This window comes from Globicephala melas, chromosome 15 (genome assembly GCF_963455315.2).
Source record: "Globicephala melas chromosome 15, mGloMel1.2, whole genome shotgun sequence".
Taxonomy (NCBI): Eukaryota; Metazoa; Chordata; class Mammalia; order Artiodactyla; family Delphinidae; genus Globicephala; species Globicephala melas.
Genome location: NC_083328.1, coordinates 82,320,774 through 82,344,317, shown reverse-complemented (window position 1 = coordinate 82,344,317; position 23,544 = coordinate 82,320,774). Strand labels below are relative to the sequence as shown.

Below are 23,544 nucleotides of genomic sequence, written 5' to 3'. Positions count from 1 at the left end.
GAACTGGCCGCTTCTGTCTGGCCAGCCTCGGCCTCGCGCATCTGTGGACTCACCTCATTCTTCCATGGACGGGTGCCTACCGCGCCCTGCACTATGGGGAGGGCTGCCAAAGGTCAGAGGGCTCTGGACGGAAGGCGGAAATCATGCAGCAAGAGCCCGGCCCCCTGGGCTTGAATCTCCCGCCTGCCTGACGCGCGCGCGCGCACGCACACACACTGGCTTCCGTGCCCCGGGGTGGGAATAAGATAATGTGCCCTGAACGAGGCAAATTGCTTACAAGATACTATTTTATTAGTTGCTAATGACATCTCCATGGTTGGTACAAGAAAGTGAGTGTCTGAGGTGGGCCTGAGGGCCGCTTCCGGCCTGCGAGCCGCCTACAGCTCAGGCCCCCTGGGTGCCGGGGGCAGCCCACCTCCAGCTTCCCACAGGCCAGCTCTGGCTCCCCAGCTAGAAGCTGGCCCCCCAGGGCTGCAGGCTGGGAAGGACCCCACGAGAGGAGTGCGTGTCTCACGGGTGCATACAGGTGGCGCTTAATACAGATTGCTGGCCGAGGAAGCCGCCTTCAGGCCATCCCCACGCTGGACCAAGCACGCTCGCGGACGCCACAGAAACTCAGCCGACCCATTAGAAGAAAGGGACAGTCAGGCATCTCAAGGGAGGCCACGGTCACGGAGTTGGGGAGACTTTCTCAGCTGACTCGCGGAGGGGGCGGGGGGTCTGAGCCCCGCAGAGTTTCTCACGCAGCCAATAGGAACTCACGGCTTCAGACGGAGGCCCCTGGTGTTTGAACTATGCTAACTGCAGGTGACTGTGAAGTGGCCTGTGCATTCTCGTCTCTTTTGTTTTCCTGACTGAAGACTCCTCCCTGGACTCATCTCCAAAGCTCGCAGGACCACAGAGAGGCCCCCCGGCTGGAAGTTGATAAGGGCCCGTCCCGCCCTCACATCCCTGCCCGGCCTCAGATGGCGCTGCTGGGGCAGACGGGGTCGGGCGCAGGGCTGAGCCAGCCGCTCGCGGGCTGACGCTGTCTGTCGCGTGCGTGCTGCCTGGTAATTTTCCGAGGCTTTTAAACGCATTAGCTTGCGGGAGGCTCATTTGAGGCGAGGCCCCGAAGCCAACTGGAGAACAGCTAATTTACTGAATCCTGAATGCAGAGGAAGCAGAAGGCGGCGTGTGTTTTTGCTGAATCTCAAACCAAAGCAACCTCTTGTTAAGGAACAAACAAATAAACAACTGCTGAACATCAATTTGCCAGGGAACAGTGTGAACAGAGGTTCTGGGCAGAGTGTCCTGCAGCAGATGCCAACCCAACCAACGTGGACCGGGGGAGGGGGCTGGCGGGGTCGCGGATGTGCTCCTGGGGGCCCCGAGAGCTCTTAGGGGGTGCATCAGTGTGCACCAGGGGACAAGGCTGAGCCTTCCAGGGAGACCACAACCACCGGCCCATCGGGAGGCACTGCTAGGGGCCGGCTGGGGAAGGGGCCTCCAGGTGGGGGGCCCCTGAACAAGGCAGGAAAAAGGGGTGCATTTCGGGTGCAGGGCCAGGCTGCACTGCGTATGGGGAGAGCCGGAGAGCGTTAGAGGTTTCGTTTCCCTGAACGTCCATCTCGGGCCCATCCGAGGCAAGTTCCTTGACCCGGTCACCTTGGGTGACACTGGGTCTTCCCGAGCCTGCAGACGTCCCCAGGGCCTGATGCTGTGTCTCCTGCACAGCCCACTCCCACGGGTCCTGGGACGTGGACCGCCTGGTCGTCTTCTGCAACGCCACAGTCCGGCTGCAGCAGCTGAGGCCGGCGGAGGCCCTCACGGCCAGCCCGGCGGCCGAGTGTCCAGGAGTGGCGGCCAGGCTGTGACCAGAGCCGGGGCTGCGGCCAGGACATGGAGCTGGTCATCTTTCACGACAAAGTCAGCCCCCGGAGACTGGACTTCCTGGCGGGATACAGGTAAGGCTCCCCCGGCTCTAAAAACCTGCCTCGTGCCCTGGGCTCTTCAGAACCTTCCGGTCCCTCCTCACCCCTGCACCCCAGAACTGCCCCGGGGGGGGCACAAGTCCCTGTTCCCTTGGCCTCAGAAACATACGAAGATGGTGGTTTACTGTCTGTCACACAAGCCACTAGCAGAAAGGGACATTCCCACCGTCCTGTCCCTCATTCCTGTGTGCAGGGTAATAACGTGTGTCGCTCCACGGGTGCCCGTCACCCCCGCCCTCCAACCCCAGGCGGGGGCTGGAACCCCAGACCCACCCACAGGAGGCCTCGGGGGCCGTGAGCAGCTAGCACTTGCGCCCCTATCCAGCTGGGCTGAGTCGGGGGCTGTGACCCCTCTCCCGGGACAGCGGCGCTGACGGCCGCCCCCCACCCAGCCTCGTCGGGCTCTACGTGTCGGTGGTGATGGTCGCGGCCAAGTTCATCCACGAGCACTTCCCCGGCATCGCCCGGTCCATCATGTACGACCAGCTGCCCGACGTGGTCCACGTGCTCGGGCTCTGCGCTGCCGTCTTCCCGGTCCGCGAGCTGGGCAAGCTGCAGCTGGAGCAGAAGCTGCTGGCCAGGCTCAGCTTCCTGTACCGCTCGCCCGAGACCACGATCAAGTGGACGCAGCGGCGCCTGCCGGCCCCAGCCACCCTGTTGCCGGGGCTCCAGAGGGGCCATGGGAAGCAGCCGTCACGTCCTCAGGCCCTTTGGCCTCGAGAAGCAGGGTCTTTGCCTCAGCCCTGGGTCCCCCGATGCCAAGCCCTTGCAGCTGCTCCCCAGCTGAGTCCCCGGGCCTGAGGCCGCCTTTGTGCCCACACAAGGGAGACTCAGTTCCTCCCGGCTCCCTGACCCTGCATCCTGCAGCCTCTGTGGGGGGTGTGGGGGGGGACAGTGCCAGCTGCCTGGAGGAGGAGCTGGGCCACCTCGGTGATCTCTGGCTCCTCCAGGGCTTCTCGGGGGAAGCTGGAGCGAGCTGCCTCCTTCAAGACCATTAAGCACGCTAATGACCCGTGAAGGCTCCTGGCCCCTCCGGCCCCCGCGCCTCCCTGAGCTCACAGCGTGGCCCGCCGAGCACCCTGTGACCACTACTACTGCGACTTAACACGTGGGCCATGGTTTTCCCAGGCGGGGCTGTGCCCACAGCAGGCAGTCATTAAATACATGCTTGGGACCAAACCCAGAAAGAGTCACCTTGATTGTCAGGGCACAGCCTGGGGACGAGTGTCCTGCAGCCACGTTCTCGCCCTCCCGTCCCCAGCAGAGGAGGCGTGGGCAGCCGCCGCCATGCCGGGTGGGGCCCGAGTCCCCGATCTCCTCCGCTGGGCCCAGGTCAGGGGTCTCCCTGAAACCTGGCCAGACTGGGCCCTTCAGCACCTAGGAACATGCCCGGGGGGGACCTTCACTTGAACCCGTACAACACTTGCCTCGTGATGTGCTCGGGGGGTCGGGACAGCCTTCCCTGCAGACTGCAGGTCGTGGGAAAGCCCTAAGAGCCCGAGGAGTCTACGCTCTGAACCCTCAGATCCAAGATGGCCCAGGCTGTGTGCAGGCCTGGACCCGAGGGCCCCAGGGTGCTCATCTGTAAAAACGAGGTTGACAAGCTGCATCTCAAAGCCAGATGCTGGTTTGGGAGAAGGTGGTGGCATCCCGGAGCCTCAGGCCCATGGGCAGGCGTCAGGGTTGCTTTCTAAAACGGGCTGGAGAGAGAGTGAGACGGAGGCAAAAATGTGATGTGGTTCAGCCATATTTACTTCCACCCCCAGTGAATTCTAAGGAGCCAGAGTAGAGCTTCCTCTTGCTCCATAAAATTGGGTCCCCGAAGTAAGTCACCTCCATCCTCTCAAAGGGCAGGGCTGCCTGGAGGCAGCGGCAGCCCTGGCTGGAGCACGGGCCTGGGCTCTCTGTAATGTGGGTGCCACGCACAGGGCCCAGCTGGAGACTGGGCCACGGCACCCACCGTGGACACAAGGGCCGCGCAGCCCAGAGCGTCAGGGCCGCGCACGCGTCCTGGGGCCCGGGGTCGTGCGGAGGCCCCAGCAGGGAGCGCGGTCTGCAGAAGCTGGCGGCAAATCAAACAGAAACAAGCCCACTGCTGCCCGCACAGCCCTCCCCGGGGCCCCCGCCAAACCCTGAGCTGCCTCCTAAGCCTGACAAGAAGGAGCCTTTCCGTCACCACGACAACTAAAAACAGAACAAACCCAAGTTCATCTTAAGGTATAATCTTCCAATTGCTTACAATTAATCAGTGCAAAGTGAGGTAAAGAGCCCAGCGCCGCCGGGCGGGGCAGCCGCGTCACACGAGCCTGCGCTTCTTGGAGTCCCTCTCCACGTCCTCCTCCTGGGCGTCCACCTCACAGCCTAGCGGGGACACCAGGTTCAGCAGAGGGTCCTCAGAGGCCCGGCCGAAGAGCGCCAGCAGGAGAGCCACACCGAAGCCCGTGGCTCGCTCACCCTGTGGGCGAGGGCAGTGGAAACACGTGCGGCCGAGCCACAGCCGCTCGGCAAACCGCGGCCGGGGTGTGGGTGGGGACTCCTGGCTCCCGGACCAGGGCGTCTGCCCCCCAACATGCCCCACGGCCCCCTTCTCTGTCCCGCTACACTCCGGGCCGGTGGGCAACGGGCTGGTGGACACGGCCCTGGGCTCCCTGCCCCCAGCCCGTCTCCCTGGGGTGGGAAAGGGCGAGACCGAGGGCCCTGGGCCTCCTGCCGAGGATGGGTCGGCTGGGACGGACTCCACGCAGCAGCCACGCTGTTCCCAGGGATGAGGAGGCCAGAGGTCAGGGGGACCACAGCTGGCCGTGTGACCCTCACACACAATGTTTCCGATGAGCTCAGCCTGCAGCTTTGGAGCCAGAGAGGGGCTCTGGACGCAAGAGAGGGTGAGGAGGGGCCGGGGAGGGGAGCAGAGCGGCCGGCCGGCCAAGTGAGTCCTAACGGGGGGAGGCGGGGGCACCCCCGGGGCCTGGACTCACGGCGTGCACGGGCGCAGCGATGTCCAGGTGGACCCAGACCCCGGGCCAGTCGAAGCCGATGTGCGAGGCGATGAAAAGGCCGGCGCAGGAGCTGGGGCCGTTGTCCCGGTCCTGGGGGAGGGGGACGGCCGTGACCCTTCGGCACCCAGCGGCGGGGACGCTGAGGAGGGGCTCGCCCAGAGCGCCCTCGGGGCTGCGTCCAGCTGGGCCCTCGCTGGATGCCCCGCACCCGCTCCACCCCACCGTCCTCAGCGACCACGCGGGGAGCGGCAGAGAGTGACCCCGAGGGCCGTGCCCGTGGGCTATGGGGTCTGCCTTCACGCCAGGCGAGGGGGGCGCCAGCGAAAGAGCTGATGGGGGCGACGGAGGCAGAGCCCGGAGTGGGGAGGACACCCCGGCGCCCGCCGAGCGGACACGCCGGCAGCGAGACCAGAGAGCGGCGCGTCCCCACTTGGGACGATTTCTCCCCTCCCCCGACCGGAGCCCGAATCTGGGGCCTCGTGGGGGGTACCCTGCCCTGCCCTGCTGCTGCTTCTCGGGGTCGCTCTGACCCCGCTCCGCCCTGCTCCACACCTACCGCCACTGAGTTCTTCATGTCTGCCACGGCCGAGGTGAACTCGCTGAAGTGCAGCTCCGGGCAGTAGACGAGCGGGTGCACCAGGTCCCCGCACTGCCGCCCGGCCTTCATGCAGGCCGCCTCCCACTCGGCGCTGTTGGTGAGCACTGCCGCGTGGTACTTGCCCGTGGCGATGCCCTGGGGACGTGGGGAGAGATGGAGAGAGCCGGCGGGGAGGGTATCCAGGTCGGGGTGGTGGGGAACACCCAGGACAGAAGAGGGGCCAACAGAAAGTGAGGCAGCAAGACAGCGAGAGAGGCCTGAGCGCGGCCACCTGGGGGACGGTCCCTGTCCTGCCCTGACGTTCCCGCTGTGGTCCTCGGGCCCTGCGCGCCTGCACCCATGGGCCAGCCCCATGGGCCAGCCCCATGGGCCAGCTCCGGCCCCTTACGAAGATGAAGGGACAGCAGACCCCGCCCCTCTCAGAGTCAAGGTGGCCTCCGGCTCCTGGGGGCCGCTGCTGAGGGCCCCACCTGAGCTCCGGTCAGCGTGGCGATGTCCAGGATGATGTCGGCGCCCAGGTCCTTGCACGCGTAGGACACGCCATCCGCCAGCACCAGCCTGCCCTCGGCGTCCGTGTTGTTGATTTCCACAGTCCTAGGGTGCGGCCGAGACCCCACTGAGAGCCCCTCCTTCCTGTCCCCGACAGAAACGCAGCGCCAGGGCCACGAGCAAGGGGGTCCGGAGCGATGCCCGCCCCCCCCGCTCCCGTGCCTCCATTTCCTCATCTGTCAGACGGGAGAACAGGGTTGCCTGGGTAAGTGAGGGGAGGCGGCGTCTCTCGGGGTCACCCTGGGGACAGGCGCCCGTGGGAGGGCTGGGCGGGCGGGCGAGCGGACTCCGCTATTCTGAACCCTGGGCCACCTGCTCCGCCAGAGGCTGCCTGCTGTGACTTTCGAGTGTCTCCTCCTGCAGCTGAGAAGGAGTAGCCCAAGGGCTGATCTCAGGGAGGAGATGCAGGGAGGGCCCCCCAGCTGGGGGTCTAGGGGTGCAGGCCTCAGACACCCGAAGGACGGTAAGCCAAAAGGTCGGCAAGGGCCTGTCCCCCTAAGGCAGGGTGGGTCCCAAGCCCCTGCGGGGCGCCCAACACCTCGCGCAGCGACACGGCCACGCTCGCGGCTACCCTGGGACCAAGCGGCTGCTGCCCAGGGGCTCCTGACACAGGGCGTCCTCCCCACTGCGTCTGGCCCTGGCCGGGGTGAGCTGGGCGTGGCCAGGGCTGCCAGCCCGGTCTTGGGAAGGGCCACGAGTTCCAACAACAGAGACAACCTGAGGGGGGCAGGCACTGTGAGGTGGGCGGGAGGGGTCGGCCTTACTTTCCTGAGTACAGCAGGTGGATGTCGTCCGGCCTCGTGGCGCCGGGTCCCACCGAGTTCTCAGCCAGGCAGAACACGGCATGGAGGGTGTCTCTGAAACCCTGTAGGGACAAGGGCGGAGGCTCCAGGTACAGTCTGGGGGTGCCGGCGGTGGGGCAAGGATGGGCCGGAACTCCCCTCTGACCCACCAGGACAGCGACAGACAGACAGACAGGCAGACAGGAGTCCAGGGAGCGGCGAGCACAGCCTCCGGCACTCCCCGCGGTCCTGGCGGCGGGCTCTAGGCCAGGGGTCCACCACCAAAGTCCGTGCAATGCAGCGTGGAGCCCGGAAGCAGGGCTGCGCTGCCGGGTTTGAGTCCCAGCCCGGCCGCTCCCCAGGGGCCTCGCTCAGCCCTTGTCTCCCGCCCACACAGGGTGGCCAGCGGTCACGGTCGCTCACCACACACCTGCTGATCTGCGGGCTTCTGAGGTTGGCCTTTTGTCTCTGGCGTTTCCTTGTGCCTACCCTCAGGTCGTGTGTGCCGTCCCTGCCCGGTGGAGTCCACGGGGACACAGTGACCCCTGCCCCCGTGTCCCACCGCAGAAGCCCTTGCGTGGACTCACCTCCTCGCTCCCATTCTCACCACACTCACCTCTGGTTTTAGCATCTGTGGGTCATTCTCACCTGAGACAATTACTACACTGCTGTTTGCCACATGGTGGTTTTCTATTTCTGTCACTTGTACCGTAAGCAACCGGGATTCTGCTGTGAATAGTGACTGTGCCTGCCCGTGTGACGCGGGGACACTTGTTCTATTCTGCGGGTTACGACCCGTCTCCGTCGTTAGGCGTTTCGAGGCTCGTATTGAGGCCCGCTCCTTTCCTTACAAAACCAGTTACAAGTGGAGCCTCCGGGCTTCGGCCCCTGTGGGGTGGGGACCCCCAGCACCCCACGGCAGCACGCTTGGCGGTGGAGGGTCCAGAGGGGTCCCGAGACCACGCACGGCCGCCAGCTGATGAATCGGCGGTAATTGCCAAGCAGCTCCCTGCACACAGCACGGGTCTACCTGCTGCGGCGCCTCCCGGCCGGCTTGTCCGGAGGCCAGGACAGACCCTCCACGGGCAGTCACCCGGGCCCCTCAGCAAAGACTCCGGGCAGCGTGGCCACGTGAGCTCCCCAGACACTCCCCCACGAGCTGACAACAAGCAGCGGCCGCCCGCGGCTGGGCCTCTCCCCTCGCATCCCCGTCGAGCTCGTCCACCGAGGGGGCGGGCCCGGCTCAGCCCGCAGGGCCCCAGGCGGGCAGGTGAGCTGGGTGCGGCCCCCAGGCCGGGCCTGCGTGTGCCAAGCAGGGCGAGGGGACGAGGGCCAAGACCCCCTCCCCACCCCACCCCTGGCTCCGCAGAGGGGGGGGCCACGCGCTGCTCCTGGGGGGTCGGTGCCGTGGCCGCAGCTCTCCCTCCTAGGGAGGCCCCCCGGCACCGTCGGGACGCAGGCCGAGCCCTCCTTCCTCCCGGACTTCCTGCTCCCCTCTCGGGGGTGCCTGGGCAGAAACCATTTGCCAAAATCGTTTCACTGGACGTCCACCCCGGGAGCCACGCTGCTCAGGTGGCCCCTGTCTGTGGGGAAGGAGAGCTTGTATCTGGTGACACGAAGGGCCGGGCTTCTCAGAAGCGCCCGAAGGAGCCACACTGAGAGGTAAGTGGCCCTGGACGGCCGGTGTGCGCCCACCCCCCTTTGCTGGATAAACACCCTGTACAAGGGAGCAGCCACTGCTGCTGGCCCCCCCAACAAGGCTCCTCTGGCTCAGGAATCTGGTTCCAATCGTTGGGCTCCACGAGGCCTGGCGTGCCCTGGGTGGGGAGTGAGGGGCCCTCCGGCTACCCTGGACGTCTGTGCTCAAAGTGGCCACCCAGGCTACTCCAGGGCCGACCCCGGGCCCCCTCCTCCAAACAGCAGCCCGGCCCTCCCCAGACCCCGACCCTGAGCACCGGACCCCGAGTGAGGGCGGGCAGGCCGGGCGGGCAGTCTGCTCCACGGCACCCTTCCCGTTTCGGTCCGGACGGGCGAGGCTCTCAGAACTCAGCGGGGACCCGTGAAGCCAGACGCACAGGCGAAGGTGACACGCTCGGGCTCGGGTGGAGGAGCCCGAGGGGCCCAGAGCTGGGGTGCAGAGGGAAAGGGGCCAGGGGGCTGCAGAGGCTCAGGAAGGACGCGGGGGGGCGCTCTGGGGAGAAGGGCCGCGAGGGGAGGATGGGGCCGCACCCACCTGCTTGACGGCGGCTCTGAAGGCCCCCAGCACGGCCGCGGCGCCCCCGCAGTCCCTCTTCATCCCTGGCATGGTGGTCTGTGGGTGGCACAGGGGGACGAGAGAGAGGTGAGCGGATGCTGACCCCCCAGCGCCAGGGCCCCCGCCGCAGCCCGTACATCAGGGCCCCGGAGGTGCAGGACCTGGTGCCCACAGAACCCAGGAAACGCCACTGGTCGCCTGGGGTCCCCTAGAAGCAACGGGAAGCAAGGGCTAACGATGCCAGGGTGCCTCCGGCTCGAGCAGAGCTTTGGGAGTTACTGAAGGGAACTCTGCGAGGGGGGAGGGGGAGGGGGGGACGTCCAGAGCTGCCGGATTCGCCGTGGCCTGGCTCCTGGCTAGGCCATGACCAAGTCCCCCTACCCTGACCGCCCCGTCCGGCTTAATGGGAGCTCTTCCCAAATGTCACCAGTCACTGTGACGTCACCAATCCCACCCCCACCCTGAGGATACCTGCCACCCGCCCCAGCTGGCGTCTCTGGGGTGACGGGTCTAATGGGAGGATCACTGGAGACAAAGGCGCCCTCCGGCCCCAGAGGCAACACGATTTTCTTTAGGCTAGCTGAGAGCAGGTACGCGTTTTTACATTCCATAGGTTCCCAACACTAACCGGTACTAACAGGTTCGTATTTTAAATTAACAACAGGTCATCGGATGTAAGGATTTGGGATTGAAAGGTGCCAAGAGATTTTTCTCAACCCTTATTGGATTACGTGAGCCTCGAGTTTTAATGGAAAGTATCTTTAGATATAAACGGAGCTGCTTTTCCAATTGAGTGAAAATGACTCAGCTAGCACTACTGAAAATAAGCCATCTCTTTTGACCTAATCTGCAAGAAACCACAAGATTGTTTAAATGGAAAAACAGGGCCTCAGACCTAGAATCAAACCCCTTGCAAAATGGCCACACAGAAAATGGCTCGAGATGGTCCCTGAAAGCCCGTGATCCCCCGTCACGGGCAGAACAGATGTCCCACCAAAAACGCAGCTCAATTGACTGTGTCAGCTTCTCGGACCCCACCCGTCGTTCCTGTTTTTATAAGAGAAATGATTTCCATGGTAACGCCTTGGTCACTGGTAGGCTGACACTTGCACCAATGGGGCAGGGGCAGTGATGGCTGGAGCCATGGCCCGGGGCCCCACGGGAACTGTTGGTCACTGGATTCATTTCCAGGCCTTCCGGGAACTAAGGCACTGCTCATTTCACTCGAGTCTTCTTGCTGAAGCAGTAAACGATTAACTTTTCAAAATCTCAGCCGTGCAGTACAGCTGTTCCCAGCACTGTCTGTGATGAGACGGAAGGTGCCGGGAAGGCCCTGCTCTCTCTCCCCGACGCCCGGCAGTCGGTCACGGTGGGTCGGCTGGAGCCCAAGTGGGAGCGGGCACTGAGTCCTTCCTGAGCTCAGCAAGCCTCTCTGTTCTTGCAAACACCGTTGTACTTGGAGGAACCACGGACACGTGCTGGGGGTCTAGACTCAGGTATCTGCAGACATTTTCTCAAAAACTATCAAAGTGAGCCTCTCGCCTCCAGGAGGGCACCGGGCACTGCCTGGTGCCAGTGGTAAACTCGGAGCTGCCAAGCAAAAACCAGAATTTGGGAAACTTGTATCTGCCTCCATGAGGGCTTCCTAACACTCACCTTTCTACATGAGCTAGATGGTGATATTAACGAGTATGGTTTTTAAAAATATTATAGAATGAGATGTGTCAAAATCTGGAGGTTCCGCATAACTCTGTGAACAATATTTTCCAAATGACCCACATCATGGGTGATATTATAATCATACATTCAAAGTTCAAGACAGACCCCGCAGATTTCAACGTAGCAGAACACCAAAGCTCACAGACGTGGTTTCAGATTCCACATCGTAACTAACCTTTCAGAAGCTCCCACCTGTCGAGTTTTGGTGTAATAGCAAAGAAGAATGTCCTGAGTTACCTGAAGAGGGTACTAAAATGCTTCTCCCTTCTCTAACTACAAAAGGACTGAGGCCAGATTTTCTTTTTATATTTCAACCAAAACAGATCACAACAGACTAAATGCAGATCACAGCTGTCTTCTATTAAGGCACACATTAAAGAGCTGCAAAAATGTAAAACATTGCCACTCCTCTCGGTAATTTGTTTTCGTTTTGGAAAATACAGTTCTTTTCATAAAACTGTATTATTTACAATGGTATGCAATGGGGTCATATTGTTATTTTTTAATGAATTAATAAATATCTTTAAAATCTCCCAGTTTTAATTTCTAGTAGGGTAAATACCAGCAGACATCACCCTTATAAGCAAAATCTCTTTGGAATCAATACTTGTTAAGACTGGAAGGGGTCCTGAGTCTAACACACTCGAGACCTGTTAATTCATGCTGATCCTGATTTGCCTTGAAAACCGGGGTTTTTCCTGCAAAACTGGGAGAGGGTACCACCGGCAAAATGACTAATTTCCAGGAAGCCCTGCTTCTCACTCCTGCCCTCCAACAAGCCACCATCCAAATGAGCCTGAAATCCTGCCCCCAGAACTCAGGGCAAGAGCCCTCGTCAAGGGTGTGGGCAGGTAGCCAGCCCCAGGTGCAGCTAGAGGGGCTCATCATCTGCAGAGAATTTAAAATGGTAATAAACCGACTAGAAGTCAGTCTGCCTGTTGTCATCAGTGGAAAAAATATTCCTCCTGCTGTTGGCTGAAGCGAGCCCTAATCACGTGAATAAAAGCTTCAAATCCACCTATGTTCACTCCTACAACACTGACTCCAGCAACACCGTCCTACACGGATGCTCATCGCTGCCGGTGGCACAGACCCCGCGAGGTGCCCTGGTTCTGAGTCGGGCGGGCTCCGGAGGCGGCCGGCCGGTCAGCGTCCACGGCGCCTGGGATGGCGAGTTCCTGCCCTCGGATGGTGCGCTCGGAGCGAACCCCAGGGAGCAGCGAGCCTCTTCGCTGCCCTCAGTCTCGGGGAACCACTGGAGTCGTGGTGTTTAAAATGTTTTTACTCCACAGACGTCTGAAAGCTACTGGACTTGATCTCAAAGGACCGGAGACATGGCTGCTATACCAATTTGGGGAGTTTCTTGGGAAATGGGATTCTTAGCAGTCTCTGCTGAGGGACCCTACTGTTGGAGACTTTCCCTGAGTATTTGTGTATCAGCTGCTTCATGGGATAGAAACTCTTCAAAATTAAAATGAATTGTGTTGTTTTGGATCAACCGTGAGTGAACACAGACTGACCAACCTGGCACCTCTGTCTAGTGAACACAAAGATGTGAAGATGACCAATTTTGATAAAGTCACTGACAAGTCCCCAGAAGCTAAGGCCTGGCAGCAGAGCCTGATGCTGGCACGCATCACCACGCGAGAACAGCGTGGAGGCGTCAGTTTCTTCCTATCAAAAATGACATTAATGCTATTTTCTTTTTTTTTTTGGCCGCACCTCACGACATGCGGGACTTCCCTGAATAGGGATCAAACCCACGTCCCCTGAAGTGGAAGGTGGAGTCTTAACCACTGGACCACCAGGTAAGCCCACATTAATGCTGTTTAAAAGTGTTAATGGATGACTGTTTTCTTTATTTGTACTATAACATTCATTTTTAATTTTTTATTGGCATGATAATGTGTATGGAATTCAATAAAAGGGAATTCACTATCGGGGAATTCACGACTGGTGTTTGGTTTTTTTAAACATTTATTATTTGTTTCATTTCCCGATTAGTCCTGAAAGTAACTTTGTTGTTTAGAAGAGGAGGGATGTTAAAAAAAAAGATCCTCCACTCTGGGTACCAAATACAGAAGTGCAAAGAGGAGCAGCACAAGCCCTACCCTAAACAGCAGCTGACCCTGGGGTGTGACGTCAGAGGAGCGACAGGGAGTGGCGGGACCGGCCGCCAGCCGGAGGCAGGAGGCGCACCCACAGGGGCAGCTGCCGCTTAGCTCCAGCAGGGCGCCCCCAGGTGCCAACGCACGACCAGCGCTGCCAGGTCCCCTGAGGTTACAAAAGGTACGAGACCCAGTCCTGTGAGAATTCTTCCTGTTTTTAAATGCTGGTAACGAATTCGGATTTTAAAACACCATCTGGGCCAAGAGGACGCGTCTGAGAGCCACGAGGGCTGCCAGTCGCCAGTGTCTTCCCTGCGCGAGCTTGGCTCGTGCTCAGCCGTCTACAAGCTCCCTCTCCGGGATGGCTGACTCTCCTCTTCCAGTTTCCCCCTAGATCCCGGCCCGGGCCTGGAGCACCTGCGTGTGGGATGAGCAGGTGAAGACACCTCTCCCCCTGCTCCTGGTGCAGGGCAGGCCCCTGGGCGTGAGAAGGGGCCGCCCTTAAGAGAGACTCTGGGACTTGCAGCCTCCCAGCAACGCTCCCAGGCGCCTGGCTCCTGGGCCCAAACTCCCCTCCCTTTAAACAGGGCGTCTGCTTTCCGAAGGTCTCGTGAGAACCACCACTAAGCATCCTCTTGGGGGACCTCAGACGGTCGTGGAGATGGTGGGCGTCTCCCCAGGCCCCTTCCTTCTTCTCCTCCAGATTTTCTGTTTCCTGCCTCCTGTCTGAAGTGTGGGCATGAAATCGTCTGCTTCTCGGGGGACTGGGCCCTACTGTCTCCCCCCTGGACGCCCCGACTCCGAGGCCCAGGAACCTTGCTCCTTCCTCCGACGCCTGAGAAGGGGCCCTCCCACCCGGCCCCGCCCGAGCCCCAGCCCCGCACCTCACCTTCCCCTTCATGCTGAGACCCCCGGTGTCGTAGACGATGCCCTTGCCCACCCACGCGATGGTCTGGGTGGCTCCGTCCGGGGTGTGGCTGAGGACGGCTAGGGCTGGGGGGTGGAGGGCGGCCTTGCCCACACCGTAGATCCCTAGGGAAAGCACAGGACACGTCAGTGAGGCGCGGGCTGGACCCAGCAGAGGACTCCCGGAAGCCCCCCAGCAACACTGCTCTCCCCCCGAAGTAGCCACTGGCCTGTGGACGTTCCTCCCGGAGAGCTCCCTGCCCCCTCCCGCCCCCTCCCGCCCCCTGGCCGGTGTGGGATCGGGGAAGGCAAATGAGTTCACTGCCCTGGGACTGCAAATGAATTCTGCACGAAGTACTGTGAGGCAAGAAAACCCGCTGAGAAAAAAAATACTGTATCATTCCCAGAAAGACGTGAACAGGATTGCAGAATGAAGTGGTTTCTGGATAATTCTGCAAGGCTGCTCCAGCCCCTGCTTGCCCTCCCTTCCCTGACCTCTCTGTGCACTCAGGAGGTACCTCCCTTCCCGACCTCGCCCCCACCACTGCCTCACTGTTGGTTCCTGGGCCCCATCTTCTCAAGAAAACTGTGGCTTGCTGTGGGCACAGCCCATGCCTCACGGTCCCCCAGTAATCGGACCAGTAACCGTAGCAACCAGGATAAGAGGCAGTAATAGCTGCCTGGCAAACTGCTACTCATCCTGCAAGACCCGCTGCCAACGTCACCTCCTCCGTGAAGCTTTCTGACTACGGCCTCTGCCTCCACTAACGTGTGCCCTCAGATTCTGACTGAACGGCCTCTGCCTCCACTAACGCGTGCCTCAGATTCTGCCTCTGAACGGCCTCTGCCTCCACTAACGTGTGCCTCAGATTCTGCCTCTGGGCATTCACGGGCGTGTGGATCCCCTCCCCGAAGTGTGGGCAGGACGGCAGATCTCAGTGCCTCTGGGTGTGGCAGAGATGACAAGACCACTCCCAAGATTAGGTGACAGAAGAAGACCTTGCCTCTATGTTGCTCTTTCTTGGCTCTTGTTCGGAGCCCTTGCTCTGAGAGAAGTAGTTGCCATGTTGTAAGTTGCTCAAGGACAGGCCCACAAGACAAGGAACAGCCAGTGGGGCCCGGAGGCCTGCTGGCGGGGCTGTGAGTGAGCCCTGCTGGGAGCATGCGGCCAGCCCCAGTGGGGCCTTCAGATGACCGCAGCCTCAAGAGAGACGCTGGGCCGGACCCAGCTAAGCCATGCCCGATCCCCCCCCACAGGACTGCAAGACAAGGGACACGTGTTGCTTTCGGCTGCTACCTTCTGGGGTAATTGGCTTTGCAGCCTCAGATAACAACGACAGTGACCTTCCCAGCTCCTGTCCTAGTCGTCACCGCACCTCAGCGCCTGGGAGTTGGGGGAGGACGGGCCTGGCAATGAGGAAAGGCTCTCTGAGGAGGTGGCCAAGACGTGCAGGGTAAGACGGCCCTGTCGTGAGACTCTCGGGGGAAAGCATCCCAGACAGAAAGGGCCGCAAGTGCAGGCCTTGATGTAGACGTGAACTTGTGTATTCGAGGAACAGAAAGGCCCTGCTGGGTGAGCCGGGCAGCCAGGACGGCAGCACGTGGGAGGCTGCAGAGGGAGTGGGTGGGGGAGGCCTTGGCTCCCGAGGCTTCCAGGATCTGAATCAGAATCTGAATCGCTGCCTCCTCTCTCCCCCACAGATGGTCTGCTTCCCAGGGTCTGGCCTCGGGGCTGGACGCGGGCTGGGTTCCTTCAGAGTGAAGCTTGGACGACACACCACGCAGCCTGGTGCCCCCCTGCCACCCAGGTACCCCGGGCCGCTCCTGAGGCCAGGATCTGCGAGGACCAGCCCCCACCCACCTCCAAATCCTCTTGTCTTCAGCTCCTCGTCCCGGATAACGGTTGGGACGATCCCCAGTTCTTTTCCAACTTTCTTAATCTCCTGGACGTGTTCATGGAAAAAACAACAACACACAAACACGTGAAGACGGCTTAAATCAGGGCGAGGCCAGGGCCTGGGCCAGGGGTGAGCAGATGCCTTACGGTGGGAGAGGGATGGGCTGTGATGCCGTGGCTTTGACTCTTGGCTCTGAGCATGATTAAACCCAGGAGAGGCGGCTCCCCCTCCAAATCTGCGAGTTCCTGCAGCCCATGGCTGGAGTCCTGCCGAGGGGCCTTGGGGAGGAAGCTCTGCCCTCCCTCCACCCTCAGCTGAGGCCTGGGGGCCCCTCGGCTCCGGGTGGACGGCAGGACTCTGCCCGCAGCAGCCCGCGGCTTCCCCAGACGAGGTGCAGAGACTGTGGACCATACCCCTGCAGCCCTGGGTTTCCTGACTCTCCTTGGGGTCTACCGACACCATCCCAGTCCTGGCAGGACCCCAGGGCTACGAACCTCGAGGAAGGTGTCTGTGTTCATCTCATTGCAGGGCGTGTCCACGATGCGGGCTGCCAGCCGCACGCCTTCTGTGGCGCTTGTTAAACACTAGGAGAAACAAAAGGCCGTCACTGGGGCCCCGGGACCAGGTGGAAGGCATCCCTCCTCATCCAAGGGCCAGGGGCCCAGAGGTGTCAGAGGCACACGTCACCCGGGAGAGGTTGCAGGGCTGCCGCCAGGGGAGCGAGGGCAGGTAGAAGGGAAGCAAAAGTTTGCCCGTGACCCTCCAGCCGTCTACATAAAGTCCAACGCAGCTCCAGAATCAGAGGAACCCTTCAAGTCTGGCTGCCCGGCCTACGAGGGGCCCACCTTGCTTTCTAAACCTCATCTCCTGCTACGTACGCCCCTCATCCAGGTGGCAGGTGGCCCTCCTGCCTGCCTCTGAACACACATTATGTCTGGCCTCTGCCAACCCCCTACCCCCTTCTCAGGAGGAGGTGTTGCCCTCTGTTATGGACTGAATGTCCTGAAGCCCTGACCCTCAGTGGGGTGGTATCAGGGGGCTTTAGGAGGTGATCAGGTTTCAACGAGGTCAGGAGGGTGGGGCCCCATGATGGGATGACTGCCCCTAAGAAGAGGACACAGCGGGCTTCCCTGGTGGCGCAGTGGTTAAGAATCTGCCTGCCAATGCAGTGGACATGGGTTCAAGCCCTGGTCCGGGAAGATCCCACGTGCCGCGGAGCAACTAAGCCCATGAGCCACAACTACTGAGCCTGCACTCTAGAGCCCGCGAGCCACAACTGCTGAAGCATGCGGGCCTAGAGCCCGTGCTCCGCAACAAGAGAAGCCACCGCAACAAGAAGCCCACGCACCGCAACGAAGAGCGGCCCCTGCTCACCGCAACTAGAGAAAGCCCGCGCGTAGCAACGAAGACCCAACGCGGCCATAAATAAATCAATAAAATAAATAAATTTATAAAAAAAAAAAGAGGACACAGCAAGAAGGTGGTGGTCTGAAAGCTGGGAAGAGAGCCCTCACAGGACCCACCGTGATCCTGGACGTCCTAAACACGTGCTGTTCAAGCCCCCCGTCTGTGGGCTGTTGTCATGGTGGCCTGAGCAGACCAAACGACTCCCCTTCTGTTGCCAAGATCCCAGCTACGCTTTGAGGTACTTCTCAAAGGCCATATCCTCCAGGAGCTTCTCTGGATCCTCCCAATGGAGAAAAGGTCCCTGGGCCCGCTGGGGAGGTGTTTTTCTCACGTGGGCCCCATGTGAGTGTCACAGCCCCCCACCCTTTTTCCTGGTCGTCTGATGTGACACTGCTCTGGCCACAGGGCCAGGAGGGAAGGACACAGACAGACCGGCCTTGCGCACCGACCCAGCGCCCAAAGGGCAGCAGGAGCCTGCCACCGGCCACCACGGGAGGCACTGCAGACAGGGCACGTGCACACGCAGAGGTCATGTTCATCCCCTCTCCCCTCGGCTGTCCACGTAGCAGGAGATGAGGTTTAGAAAGCAAGGTGGGCCCCAAGCGTCAGCCCTGACGCTCGGCTTTGCCTCCTGCCCCACCTGGCCCTCCAGCACCCACCTCCAGGGCCTGGCTGCCTTTCCCTGTGCAGGAAGGAGGCAACATCAAGAGAGAGGCGCAGCGTGGGTCTGGCGGGGGTGAGGACGGCACCCCGTTCCTCGCCGCCTCTTCCAGCGCCGCAGGGACCGGGAGGGCAGGCTCCGGGCCCACAACGGCAGCCCAGCCGCCTCTCAGGCTGTCCCGAGGCAGTTAAACCCTGGAGCCTCAGAGGCAGAGACTTGACAGCTCAGATGAGAGATGTGCCGTGTAGCCCCCGCTGCCTGTCAGCGGGCTCTCCCCCAGGAGGGTGAGGGTCTCTGTCTGTGGGGCACCTACTGTGCACCAGGCTCCACACTAGACTCTGAATTCAAAGATGCCCAAGGGACGCAAGTCCAGCAGAGAATCACAACACATTGTTCCATTAGATGCCACAGAGGAGGAGGGTAGGAGAGGCCACAGACACGGGGTCTAGGTGGTCCCCGTGGTGAGGAAAAGGCCAGCCGGGGTGTCAGAGACTCCTGTGCTCACGATCCAGGACAGAAGAGGAAGAGGCTGACGGACGGCGGCCGCGGGTCAAGCCTGGCTCCACCCCGTGCTGGCGCGGACGGCGGCCGCGGTTCAAGCCCGGCTCCACCCCTGCTGGCGTGGCCCCGGTAGGTCACTTAATATCTCTGAGGCTCAGTCTGCTCAACTCTAAAGTGGGGACAGTTAACAGACCCCATTTCACTGGGCAGCTGTGAGAATTAAGTGTGTGCGCACACGTGTGCGGAGCAGCGCCTGACACCTGACACGCACTCGCAAAGCGCTGGCCCCTGCCTGGTTGTGAGGTAGTGGGAAGCGGAACCGGAGGGGGGAGTGTGGAGGCAGCGAGGCCAGTTAGGAGGCTGCCGCCATGGTCCCAGAGAACAGTGGGGTGCAGGTGGGCAGAGTAGGACGGGTGGGATGTAGGGGCCGGGGAGACCCTTCATCACGTACAAAGCCGGTGCGGGGATTATTATGCACAGAACCAGGACCCTGCCCTCCGGGGGCTGGGGGACTCTGACTCCAGCGCAGGGAACAGAGGCTAAACTCAGATGCGTCATGTCCGGTGCGGATGGCTCTCGGCTGGCAGAGGGTCTGGCAGTGTGGGAGAGGCCGGGCTAGCCAGCATGGCCAGGCCTCCCCGAGGAAGGGATGCGGGTAGAAGCCGGACTGAGACCAGGCAGAACCAGAGCCGGAGGGGCCCTGGAGAGGGACCCTGGGCAGGACTGGGCTTGGTGAGGCCAAGGGACAGCAGGAAGCCAGTCCCTGTGGCTGAGGGCAGGAGGAGAGGGGCTTGGAGGGGCTAGAGGATGCTCAGGCCTCCAGCCCCAGCCCAGAACTCAGAAGGAACTCCCTGGAGCTGGAGGGAAGGAGTGATCATTGGCGTCCAACTGCAGGCTGGAACCCAGGGGCACTGAAACCACCCAGAGAAGAGGGAGTGAGGCCAGAATGCCCCCACGGTTGTGGGGGGTGGCGATCACAAAGGGAATGCGGAGAGGGCGGGGCAGGCGGGAAAGGTACGGGGAGGAGAGAAGGCTCAGGCCAGGGCTGGGCGGGTGCCCTTCAAGGAGGGATGACCAGTGCTCAAGTCAGACAGATGTGGCCCTTGGAAAACAATGTCAGGAAGGGGGTGGGCGAACTCCATGCTGGTGGGCTGAGGGGGGAAAGGGAGTTAAGACAGGCAAAGCAATCGGACCATGGGAGGTGAAGGGAAGAGAAAAGAGGCGCTGTCTCAGGAGGGCAGAGATGAGGCACATGGTCTCCTCCTAGGGGAAAGAATCCCGGTGGAGGGGGAGCAGTTACAGACCTGGGGGCACAGGGCGGATGAGGGGCTGCTCAAGGGGCTGGAGACAGAGCGCCGGGTGAGGGAGGGGAGGGGAAAGGACCACCTGAGTCTGGCGGTTGGAGCGGGGGCTGCAGGTGGGGAGGGTGAGACCGCAGCACCCCTGGGCTGGGAGGGTCACCACGGGAGGGAAAGCTGGCATTCGGCCCACACGAAGACTTCTAGGTTGGAAATCACTTCCAGCCTCGCCGTGCCTCAAAAGGATCAAACGAAGGAGGATCAAATGAAATAACATATGTAAAAGTGCACCATGAGGGTAACGCGATACACACACGGGCAGGAGCATCAGCATCAAAACGTGAAAGCGCCCGGCGCGGGGTGCGTGCCTGATCAACACTGGCTGAACAGAACCGAACCCTGAGAACGAGACCACCTGGGGAGAGGGAGCCCGCTGCCCGGCTTTGGACAGGCCCCGGGGGCCTTCTCGGGAATGCCAGCAGCCCTGTCCTGTCCTCCCAGGGAGTGGGAAAGAGAGCTCTGCCCAAGCTGGGGGGTGGCGGGGAGTGCGGCATGGGGCCCCGGTCTGAACTTCCAGACACCCACTTGCAAAGTGGACACTTCCACTGGCCCGTTGTCTTGTCCCACCAGGAAAAACTCCACTGTGACGGTCTTCTTCTCCGGGCGCCGTGATGCCCCCGAGCGTTGGGTGAAGAGTGGGAAAGCGCGGGCCAGGGCACAGGCCGAGGCGAAGGCGTCCGACCGCTCACAGACCATCTGCAGCACAGAGAGCGGAGCTGTGGTGAAGGGGAGCGAAGCGGGGTTGGGGCAGGGGGATGGGACCCAGGGCCCAACCCATGGGAGCCGCCACCAGGAAGTGCTAGGGCCCCACAGCTGGGTCAGAGGCCACTGTGGAAACAATCTGGACGGAGACGCCCCAGCAAAGCCATCATCCCAGGGGCCTTCCCCGGAATCACTGTCCCACGATGTGAGAAGAAAATGTCAGCCACCAGATGGGGACAACTGCCTCTTGAGACAGGAAGGCAGGACGTGCAGCGCTGCACAGCGGACACAGGCTCAGGAAGCCTGGGTCTGTGTCTCAGATCTGATCTGGGGTAGACCGTTCCGTCTCGGGACCCTCGGTATCCCCGGCAGCGGTAAGGCCGGGGTTGCACGGTGCGGTCGCGGCAGCATCATCCGCACCGGGGATACCGTGGGCCGGAGTGCTCTGCGGTCCGGAGGGCTGAGCCACAGGCCCCGGCCAACAGGCCAGCACGCAGCGACCCGAAGCTCGGGGGCCCGTGCGGGGCCAGCCCCTCAGAAGAACTCACCAGAATGCACCGATGGGTTCCCGGCGGCAGGCAGGTCCGCACGAGCCGGGTGACGAAATGCGCGGCCGAGGGGCTATTGTGCCGGCTCACCCTGGAGGGCAGGGCGGCCACGGTGGCATAGTTCAGGTAGAGGGGACAGCTGTCCGTGGGGCTGGGGTTGAGCGTGCTTAGGGCAGCCTGCCAGAGCTGCATCAGAAGGGGAGACACAAGACAGACACCAGCCTTTACAGGGCCGCCGGCCAGAACCCTGCGCGCAGACGCCTGCCTCACTTGCTAAAAGGGCCCTTTTGCAGCCTCCCCGCGGCACCCAGGATCCCTAATTAAGAAGTGTCACATCTCACTAGATAAGCGCTGTGTGCGTACGCTGGCACGCGTCCACCCTCGTGGGATTCAACAGTGGGGACTTAAACGGCCAAGCTGGACCGTTTTTCTGCTAAAAACGCTGGAAACCTGCACTGGGGTGGGACGCAGCCAGGTGCCCCTGGAGGGGGGCGGGCGGCACCGCCACAAGGGTTCTGGAAGGTGGTGTCAGGGCCGCGCAGGCTGCCGGGGCCCGGCCCCTCGAGGGCAGTTCCTTCGCGCCTGGTCGAAGGACAGGCCAGCTCTGCCCACAAGCCTGCGGCCCGGGTGGGTGCGGGGCGCGCGCGGCCTCCGGGCGGGGCTGCTGGACGGGAGCCCGCTCCTCTGCTTCCTGGGAGGCGGGCGGCCCCGGGCCTCGCCGGCCGGCCTGCCCTGCTGGGCGCGCCCGGGCCGGCGGGCGGGCGGGCGGGCTGGGGGCGCCGGGCGGTCGAGGCGGGGCCTCCGCGGCCTCCCGGCCGGCCCGGCCCCGCCCGACCTCCGCTCGCCGGCAGGGCGGCGCATGGCGGCCGGCGCGGCCCGCTCACCTCCTCGGTGACCCGGGGCAGCAGCTTCCCGCGGACGTGGCTCCAGGGCACGCGGTGCAGGTGGTGCAGCTGCCCGAGCAGCAGCAGCGGCCGGCTCTGCGGGTCCGCGTCCCCGGCGCTCGCCTGGAACTGCAGCCCCACGCTCGCCATCTTCGCCGGCCTAAGCCCCCCGCCCCGGCCACCGCGCCCGCCGCGCTTGGGCTCCCGCTCCGGCCGGGCCTCGGCGCCGCCCCGGCCCTGCCCGGCCGCCGGCCCCGCCTCCCCCGCCGCTCCGGGCCGCTCGCGAGACGTGCAGGGCCCGCCCGGGGCGCGAGGGGGCGCCGGGCCGGCGGGGCGGGGGGCAGGCCCGGGCTGGGCGGCCCGGGGCCGCCCGGACCTGCAGGCCCCGGCCCGTGGCGGGCCCCGAACTCCGCCAGGCCCCGCACCGCAGGCAGTAGGCCCAGGCCCGGCCCCACCAGGCCCCATTCCCGGCAGGCCTCAAGCCCCGGCAGGCCTCAGACCGTGGCAGGCCCTGACCCTGGGGCAGGTCCCGAGGTGGGTCCTTCCGTGCTAGTGAGGAAACAGTTCTCCAGACGGTACTTCCGGGAAGGGGCCCCCCAGCCCCGGCAGGCTGCCAGCGGACCCTAGTGGACCTGAGCTCCAGCAGGTCCTGAGCAGACGCAGGCCCGACCTCAAGGCCACCCCAGCCCGTCCACCAGACCACAGTCTAGGTGGGCCCTGAGCCAGCCCAGCCCCGAGGAGAGGCAGGCCTCCCAGGGGTCTCTGAGCGGCAGTGGCGGTCCAGCTGGACCCTTCCCGGAGCCCTCGCCACACCCTGTCGCCTTTGGGCTGGCTGGGTGATTCTTGGATTCGGGCCAGCTCCCAGTCGCACGAGGCCCCCCCTGGCATGCTAGGCAGTGTACATAGTCCCCTTCTCCTTAGTGGGTTCCTGAACCTTTGTCAGACCCCAGTATTTGCCAGGCCTGTCCTGGATGTAACGAGGGCACCGGGGACTGGGTGTCCATTCAGGTTGCCGCTTCTAGGATGGCCAGTTATGAACCCAGGCATCACCTCGCCAGACCATCCCTTTGCGAGAAGCTGTCCCTGCAGCCTCCCACCGCGCTTAGGGAGAGAGGAGGGACAGCCAGTGGTTTACAAGACCCCTGAGCCCACCCCTCGCTGAGGAGGGAAGGCTAGTGGAGGGGCCCCTAGAGGGTGGGGGGCACCTGGTGGATGGTGAGTGTGCCCGGCTCCCACTGCGGCTCAGGTACGAGGGTCCGGGGGGTGGGGACCCAGTTGAGGAAGCTCTACCAGGAGTCATTTAAAGATAAACACCTGTCACTCCATCCCGTCCACATCCTGATTGCTCAAGGGTCTTTGGTTGGCACCCCTCTCTGCTACCTCAGCTAGTTCCATGCACCAGTCCTCTTATATTTGGAGTTTTCTCTTCATAACCAACCTTAAAAAGCAGCAGAGCCAACTCTCTAGTGTGGCAGCCAAGCGCCACGGCCGCTGACCTCCCAGCGTGTCCCTGACTCCCTGACTTGTGACTTGCGCCACCCACGCACGAGCCACACTCCCATCTTCCCTGTCTGCTCCCTCCACGTCTGTCCCTGGCACAGGGCAGACGGCCCCAAGCATCCCACGGACCAGAGCCTCTTTCTTCAGGGCCTGGCACAGAGCAGCCCTCAGTTTCTGACTGAGTGAAAGGAATTCCTTCG

General features: G+C 62.5%; 2 protein-coding genes across 6 annotated transcripts in view; one reads left to right on the top strand and one right to left on the bottom strand.

Moving 5' to 3' along the window:
- LOC115844503 (piezo-type mechanosensitive ion channel component 2-like) overlaps positions 1-3,135 on the top strand; it is a 44,462-nt gene extending 41,327 nt beyond the window's left edge. Inside the window, exons 12-13 of the mRNA XM_060285340.1 lie at positions 1,793-1,946; positions 2,366-3,135. Coding sequence (XP_060141323.1) covers positions 1,793-1,946; positions 2,366-2,774 — 563 coding nt within the window. The 3' untranslated portion in view covers positions 2,775-3,135. The remainder of the gene's footprint in view (positions 1-1,792; positions 1,947-2,365) is intronic.
- On the bottom strand, positions 301-22,064 carry NPEPL1 (aminopeptidase like 1). 5 transcript variants are annotated; one of them, XR_009559215.1, is made up of 13 exons: positions 21,845-22,064; positions 20,961-21,146; positions 20,236-20,406; positions 16,278-16,367; positions 15,747-15,828; positions 13,869-14,011; positions 9,132-9,209; positions 6,881-6,981; positions 6,038-6,161; positions 5,526-5,702; positions 4,949-5,059; positions 4,213-4,428; positions 301-3,673 (listed from the first exon to the last, which is right to left on the bottom strand). XR_009559215.1 is itself a non-coding variant. In XM_060285806.1 (13 exons), exons 1-12 carry the CDS (start codon positions 21,992-21,994, stop codon positions 4,215-4,217), a joined length of 1,533 nt encoding a protein of 510 aa, XP_060141789.1. In that variant the 5' UTR covers positions 21,995-22,064; the 3' UTR covers positions 301-3,673; positions 4,213-4,214. The 5 variants fall into 5 exon arrangements, 4 of the variants coding, with proteins under 4 accessions (XP_060141789.1, XP_060141788.1, XP_060141790.1 ...); XM_060285806.1 differs by having other exon boundaries at positions 4,213-4,334; XM_060285805.1 differs by having other exon boundaries at positions 301-4,428.
- Positions 22,065-23,544: the final 1,480 nt, after the last annotated feature.

Excerpts from the sequence above, each read along its gene's own strand:
- NPEPL1 (XM_060285805.1), bottom strand. The coding sequence starts at position 21,994 with ATGGCGAGCGTGGGGCTGCAGTTCCAGGCGAGCGCCGGGGACGCGGAC. Across the intron at positions 6,162-6,880 it reads CACCTGCTGTACTCAGGAAA|GACTGTGGAAATCAACAACA; the intron begins GTAAGGCCGACC and ends GCCGCACCCTAG. Across the intron at positions 4,429-4,948 it reads TCGCTGCGCCCGTGCACGCC|GGTGAGCGAGCCACGGGCTT; the intron begins GTGAGTCCAGGC and ends CCTCGCCCACAG.